Source organism: Silurus aristotelis, assembly GCF_946808225.1.
Source record: "Silurus aristotelis genome assembly, chromosome: 11".
Lineage (NCBI taxonomy): Eukaryota > Metazoa > Chordata > Actinopteri > Siluriformes > Siluridae > Silurus > Silurus aristotelis.
The window spans coordinates 19,389,582-19,397,669 of NC_139584.1; the positions used below are offsets into that span (position 1 = coordinate 19,389,582).

At 33.7% G+C, this 8,088-nt stretch overlaps 1 protein-coding gene across 2 annotated transcripts in view; it reads left to right on the plus strand.

Moving 5' to 3' along the window:
- Positions 1 to 5,037, plus strand: part of plat (plasminogen activator, tissue) — a 38,167-nt gene extending 33,130 nt beyond the window's left edge. For both annotated transcript variants that reach the window (XM_083554506.1, XM_083554507.1), the window contains exons 12-15: positions 2,137 to 2,273; positions 4,019 to 4,159; positions 4,236 to 4,384; positions 4,581 to 5,037. In XM_083554506.1, the coding sequence (XP_083410632.1) occupies positions 2,137 to 2,273; positions 4,019 to 4,159; positions 4,236 to 4,384; positions 4,581 to 4,742 (589 nt within the window). In that variant the 3' untranslated portion in view covers positions 4,743 to 5,037. The remainder of the gene's footprint in view (positions 1 to 2,136; positions 2,274 to 4,018; positions 4,160 to 4,235; positions 4,385 to 4,580) is intronic.
- Positions 5,038 to 8,088: the final 3,051 nt, after the last annotated feature.

An 8,088-nucleotide genomic window follows, 5' to 3' on the forward strand; every position in this document is an offset into this window, starting at 1 on the left:
GACGTACACCACGCTCGTACTTTTCGACTATTTCTTTCTTGGTTTCAATGGTAATTCTATTTACTTTCGTTTTCCCAGTACCATCACTGATTTTCTTGGAAGACGTTTTTCAAGATTTCTAGTGAAATAAAAATATAACACTAAAAAAGTTTAGTTTTTGCTGCACTGAACAACGAGAGCGACTGAGCGACACGAGATAAACTAAGTGACTGATGGTACCCTCAGCCGAAAGCGGGGAACCGGCAGCATGGGTTTGCTCGTGCCTTCGAAATTTGTTCGCAAATTAGGGTAAAATTTTGTTTTAACTTCGTTTTCTCGTACTATTAGTTGCTCGTGCAATAGGGTTTTACTGTAAAAATACTCAGAACACTTTGCTATCCTCTTATAGCCTACTCCTGAAAATGGGACAAGGGACAAGGTTAGAGGAGTTTGGGTATTTATAAAGTGTTGCAATTTGCATTTGGTCAAAATTATCTGAGAGTTCAAGTCTACTTGGGTTTCCATTCTTCAGGGTGCTGTTTTTCCTTTTTCATTCTAAAATTGTAGAAAACAAAAAAGATACAGTGATACTGCTTAAAATATTGCAAATGATGTTTAACTTGTCCTATGCTCTTTAAAGATCATTTCATCTTTCACTTGCTTAACTTTATACATTAACTGAATTTTTGACCAGGGGTACCCAAACTTTCGTATGCCACTGTACATGACATAAGGGCATAGATGGCAACACAAGAAAGGTTAGGCAGATCATTATTTGTGTGACTGCACAATCATGGAATAATTGTGTAGACTGCATAGTCAACGATTACAAGAACGTCACAAAATATATTATTCAAAAGATCGCATAACCAAACAATTTTGATAACACGTTAAGGTATCTTGCTGTACAAGTGATGTCTATAAAAACAATTATTAACCTACATGTTCAGCTTGTGGTTGGTGTACAAATGCATGACGTGCCTGAAATGTAAATGTGACTAACAGTAGTTTTTTAATAGTTTGTATTTTTTTATTTAATGTGTTTTCATACACTGCCCGTCAAAAAAAAAGTCACCACCTGGATTTAAGTAAGCAAATAGGAAAGAGCCTCCCATTGGATAATTATTTCATGGATGATTATGTTTCATCTGGCAACAAGTTTTTTAACCCTTACTGATCCAGTGAGTAGCTTCTCATTTCTAAAACAACCATGTCAGAAGACACATTCTGTGGTCGTTGAAAAGATATTAATCTGTTTTAGAAGGGTCAAATTATTGGCATGAATCAAACTAAGAAAACATCCAAGGAGATTGCTGAAACTACTAAAATTGGGTTCAGAATTGTCCAACGCATTATTAAAAAACTGGAAGGATAGTGGGGAACCATCATCTTGTCTGACTCTCCCATCATCAATACAAGATCTTGTTGTGACATCGCAGAAGCTTATCGAAATGATTCCACGGCAAATGCGTGCCGTAATTAAAGCTAAAAGCGATCTAACGAAATATTAGTATGACTTTTTCTTTGATGGCCAGTGTATAATAAACATAATGGTAAAATAAACATCACAAAAATAATCAAAAGTTTTACTAAATTTTTGATTATTATTATTGTTTTTACTAAGCGACACAGATGTTAATACAGGGTAGATGGAACATTTATGACCAAATTGACCAGGACAGCCTTTTCTCTCTGGCACATGATATTTACATCAGTGCCTGAATACATGAAATTCAGTTAACTATTTCAGATGCAGCATCTATCTACATGTGGAAAAACATAGTAACAACAGCAAAGGGACAAACAGTGTAAGCGTAAAAAAAAAAGGCCGACTGAAAGTTTAAATTTAAAACAGTTGAGGACACATGATGGAATTAACAACTGACAAGACAGGTGGAAAAATTACATAAACCAATGCAAAAACACATGGCTACATAAACACAAAAAATTTGAAAGTGTGCTGTAGGGCTGCAAGTCATGATGCAATCTACAAGCTCCCACAAGTAGCACTCTAAATGAAGGGAATAACTTTGTTTATCTTGTTTATTTTTACACAATGAAAACCTGCCAATTTTACAGAAGTATGTAAACCTTTTATATCTGGTGTACAATAGATTTTTCTGTATTAATACTCATAATGCTTGACTGCATATTTAGATTTGCAGAAAATCGCCTGACCGTGATGCTTGGCCGAACCTTTAGGCAACAGAACTCCAGCAGTGAGCAGATATTTGATGTGGAGAAGTATTTTATCTACGAACAATACAACGATGCAAATTATGATAATGACATAGGTAATTTCGAGCTGTCTGTCTGTCTGTGTGTCTATCTGTCTGTCTATCTATCTTTACGTCCGTCCGTCCGTCCGTCCGTCTATCTGTCTATCTATCTATCTATCTATCTATCTATCTATCTATCTATCTATCTATCTATCTATCTATCTATCTATCTATCTATCTATCTATCTATCTATCTATCTATCTATCTATCTATCTGTTGTACAGTGCCCTCTAAAAGAAGGCTGTAAAAAATTGCATTTTGTTCTTTTGTTAAAAAAACTCTGCTGTCATCGATATCAAACAATTGCAAACAACACAGATTTATCAGGAAAAAATCTTTATAAAATATGTGTTCCACAATTATTGCCCCCCTCTTAGTCAATACTTTGTGCTTCCGCCGTTTACCAACATGACAGTTATTTTCTCATAATGACTGATTAGGTTGGGGAACACATGTCAAGTGATCTGAGACAATTACTCATAGACACAATCCTTTCAGATGCTTAAAATATCTAGGTTGAATTTAGTGCACACCACACGTTTTTTTTGTTTTTGTTTTTTTTTTTTGTTTTTTTTATGTGTTTCAAATCAAAAGACTGAAATGGCAGTGGCAGGACCTTGGTTTGGCTTGAGTTTGTTTTAGGATGAGTAGAAGATTTTTTAAAACCCTTTCAAACCCCTTGAGGTAGTGTAGATGACATTTGGTTGTAGTTTTAGAGACTTTTACGATTCATGAACCTTTCATGATATTTTGGATGTCTTCGGTATAATGTTAAAAATAATATAACTAAAGAAAATACACTAAGATTTATGCATATACAGTACTGTTCAAAAGTTGTAGGCATTTGTGAAAAAATTCTGTAAATTATGAATGCTTTCAGAAATAGAAATCTTTCTGATTTATAGTTACTTAAAATTGTTTCTGATTATCAATTAACAAAATGGAAAGTAAACCATTTTAGACACCATGCTTTACTGTTGCTTGCAGATACTGATTATTATTAAAAACGTTTGTTTTTTTAGTTTTTTTTGCTACAGCTAAACATATTTTCACTTATCGGTACAGAGATTTACTGCCATTTTTCTGCAACCCATTTCCTATGTTTTTGTGCAGAGTTGATTCACTTAGCCTTGTGATGTCTTTCATCTGCTACATTAAGTTTCCTTGGCCGAGCACTGTGTTTACAGGCCTCAACATTGCCCATATTTTTTGCAGCTAAACAGCTAAACATCTTGAAGTCTGCTTTTAAATCTTTGTCTGGGAATTACCTTGCTGATGCAGTGTCTTGTTGCTCAGTCTTGCCATGCTATATAACTTAGGGCATGAAACCCTCACATTAGTGGCAAAGTTTGGCTGTTTCTCACCCATTTTGAAGCTCCTACACAGCTGTTCCTGTTTCAGTTAATGGAAGTGTTTCAACCAACATATAAAATTGATGATCATTAGCATCTGCTTATTATAATTGGTTAACAGTTTTATGTTTAAAAGTATTCTTACTTAACAGCATTTTTTCCACAACTGTCTAAAACATTTGCACAGCACTGTATAAAATATTACTAGTAGAAGTAAATATAAAAAAAGAAAATAAACATTTAAATCATTTACTACTTTTCAGTTAATATTATATTACTTGTGTTGTTAAAGAAAGGAAGATGTATGGATAAAATACCATGTAGCCTTACATGCACCTCTTATTTAATCAGTTTGGTGGTATGGTCATTATTTGACTGAATGCTAACTTTTACTCTTTGTCTAACAGCCCTGTTAAAGCTAAAGAGTACAATTGGCATCTGTGCTATAAATTCTCCAGAGGTGCTACCTGTCTGTTTACCTAAACCTGGAATGGTTTTCCCAGATTGGATGGAGTGTGAGATTTCTGGTTACGGCAAAGAAAGAGAATGTAAGGTTTGTTTTACCTCTAAAACATAAAAATAAAACAATATCTACTTGATGTTAAAGGCATGTCTCCTTCTCAGTCTCTCCCTTTTATTCTGAGCAAGTAAAACAGGGTCATGTGCGCCTCTGGCCCCAGGACCAGTGTGTACCAGAGAAACTCAGTGGGCGTGAAATAACTCCGAACATGCTTTGTGCTGGAGACACACGTGGCCTGGACGATGCTTGTAAGGTAATGAACACATTCCCCACTAAAAGATTAATAACATTGTTTTGTTGAACTGCACATGTATGTGTTGTAAAAAAGAAAATGTCTTGATGTTCAGTACACTGCAACTCAATTAAAATGTCTTTACTTTTCAGTGTCTCTTCGTTTGGCATGATTAATCCATGTTTTCATTAACTGATCATTTTCTCTTTACTTTTAGGGTGACTCAGGTGGTCCTCTGGTTTGTGAAAAGGATAGAGTGATGACCCTGATAGGTCTGATTAGCTGGGGGGATGGATGTGGAAAGAAAGACATGCCAGGTGTTTATACACGTGTTACAAAGTACACAACCTGGATTTCCAGAAAGATGCAATCAAACTAATTCACAAAACAACAGATCCACTGATTAAAAGAAATAATTTGAAATCATCTCCTTATGCTGACATTAGTACTACTGCACAGACATTTTGCATGTAAAAGCTGGCTCTTACTATTTTCTCTAAGGGGAGTTGATGGAATGGTTGTAGAGAAAATCAATTATTATTATCAATTACTATGATTTTATAAGTTTACTGTCTGCATTTATTTTTACAAGACAACCTCAGTACAGTCAGGTAAGGTAATTGGTGTTTAAAAATGTACACACACACACACACACACACACAGACAGACAGACAGACAGACAGATAGATAGATATGTGTGTATGTATATATGTATCTCTGTACAGTGCATGTGATATTTCTTTTTTTTCTATTTTTTTAAAGACATTTCAAAAATTCTGTTTTCTCTGTCATTATGGGGTACTAAAAGTAGATTATTAAAAATAACATCTGTTTGAACGATTGTTGTATAAGGCAGCAACATCAAATTTAAATAATTGAAGGGTTCTGAATACCTTTCGAATGCACTGTATACATTAAAACTATATTCAAGTATTACGTTAAATATATCAATAGCCTAATGTGAGTGTAACCATAAGTGCTAGCTGCCTTTGTCTTTATCCTCTTACAATTTTCCAGATTGTAAAATAGAGGCTGTTCTTGGTTCTTGTTTCATACTTACATAATATTAGGTTAATGTGGTTACAATGTTGGGTGAAGAGTACATGAATTTTAAATATATTCCCATATAAAAATACTATTTTAAAGTATTTGTCTTTATATTGTAAAAGGAAAATACTTTTTGTATTCAAGTATTGTAGTAAATTTCTTGTACATGCGGTCCCATTGAAAAGTATTTGAACAGCACGGCCAATTCTATACTATGTTGCTATACACTATAGACAGTAGATAACAATATGTGTGAAAAAAGAATACATCTAAAAAAAATAAAACAAAGTATATATATTCATATATATATATATATATATATATATATATATATATATATATATATATATATATATATATATATATATATATATACAGTGAGAAAAATAAGTATTTGTACACCCTGCTATTTTGCAAGTTCTCCCACTTAGAAATCATGGAGGGGTCTGAAATTGTCATCGTAGGTGCATGTCCACTGTGAGAGACATAATCTAAAAAAAAAATCCAGAAAACACAATGTATGATTTTTTAACTATTTATTTGTATGATACAGCTGCAAATAAGTATTTGAACACCTGAGAAAGTCAATGTTAATATTTGCTACAGAAGCCTTTGTTTGCAATTACAGAGGTCAATCATTTCCTGTAGTTTTTCACCAGGTTTGCACACACTGCAGGAGGGATTTTGGCCCACTGCTCCACACAGATCTTCTCTAGATCAGTCAGGTTTATGGCCTGTTGCTGAGAAACACGGTGTTTGAGCTTCCTCCAAAGATTCTCTATTGGGTTTAGGTCTGGAGACTGGCTAGGCCATGCCAGAACCTTGATATGCTTCTTACAGAGCCACTCCTTGGTTATCCTGGCTGTGTGCTTCAGGTCATTGTCATGTTGGAAGACCCAGCCTCGACCCATCTTCAATGCTCTAACTGAGGGAAGGAGGTTGTTCCCCAAAATCTCGCAATACATGTCCCCGGTCATCCTCTCCTTAATATAGTGCAGTCGCCCTGTCCCATGTGCAGAAAAACACCCCCAAAGCATTATGCTACCACCCCCATGCTTCACAGTAGGGATGGTGTTCTTGGGATGGTACTCATCATTCTTTTTCCTCCAAACACGTTTAATGGAATTATGACCCAGAAGTTCTATTTTGGTCTCATCTGACCACATGACTTTCTCCCATGACTCCTCTGGATCATCCAAATGGTCATTGGCAAACTTAAGATGTGCCTGGACATGTGCTGGTTTAATACTTATTTTCCTCACTGTATATATATATATATATATATATATATATATATATATATATATATATATATATATATATATATATATACTGTATATACTGTATATACTGTATATACTGTTAAACAATTAATAGCCTAAAATTCTATACCTAGTTTGAGTCAAAATTGAACAGTAAATTGAACTTTAAATTCTGATCTACTCTCTCCTTCATTTTGAATGTATTCAGTGTAAAGCAAAAAAAAAAAAAGAAACTGAATTGGCATTGTCTTATAATACTTTTGCAGGGGGCTGGATAAATGTTACAAATACAAAATGATTTTAATTTACCATTTATTAATTCCTTGCTAATTTTATTACTATCTGCTGGCTCAGATGATTGCACAGTTGTTTTTGTTATGTGGGCTAATCCTAGATATTTAATCAGGCTATGAATTATTATTATTATTATTTTATTGTTATTCATTAATTTTAGTCCACACAATTGGTATAAGATTTAGTCTTTATTATTTGCCAGTTAATTTAAACATATTATATTTATCATATTATGTTTATCACTATTTATCTACTGTAACTGTATTCTTTAGCATTAAATAATTTAATTTTTGTCATTCTATTTCTATACACATATCTTGTGTATTAGCTTTGGTACATTTTATTATTTGAGTAAACATTTATTTTAAATCTGTGAATTTCTAAATATCATAATACATTTGATGCAATGTTCTAAGTGGTTCATTATTTTTTTGTTTGCATTAAAAGCATATTTCTGTAGCTTTTCAAAGGTATCTTTTCTGTCCTTTTTAAAATTGCCCTGAACAGAGATTGTGACATTCACTAATAAAGAAAACATAATTTAATCCATTTTGCTGTTTTGTATTTCCAAACATCTCAGTCCACAATGATTTTACATTAAAAGCAGTAACATAAACAGGCCTCATTGTTTCTACTTATGTGTTAAAAGAAATTCCTCAACATAGCTTGAGGCATGTCCAGTTTGAGTACCATATGGGCCTTTACTTAGTTCCTGTTTGTATTGAAACATACATTTCACAATAGCAAATAGTTATACAGAGCACAGCTCTGCACTCCTAGACCAGCTACATCTGCTATCTGCTAGCTAGCTAAATTACTGTTTAAACTAGCATCTCACACAGCACTGACTGAAAGACAATCCCAGCAGCTGCAAGCTTCATAGACAACACACTCACCAACAAACTTCAGTGTTCCTCAGCATAAAATTTTTTTTTTTTAAATCTATATAACGTGTGTGTGTGTGTGTGTGTGTGATGACGATTTCACAGAAGACAATTACCAGTATGTGATGTTTTTCAAATGTACAATTTTAAAAAGATTTTTAAATGTACGATCACAAATATATATATATATCTTCCTGCAAGAGGGACCGTAAGGGACGGTGCTGTGAGGATTGGGCAG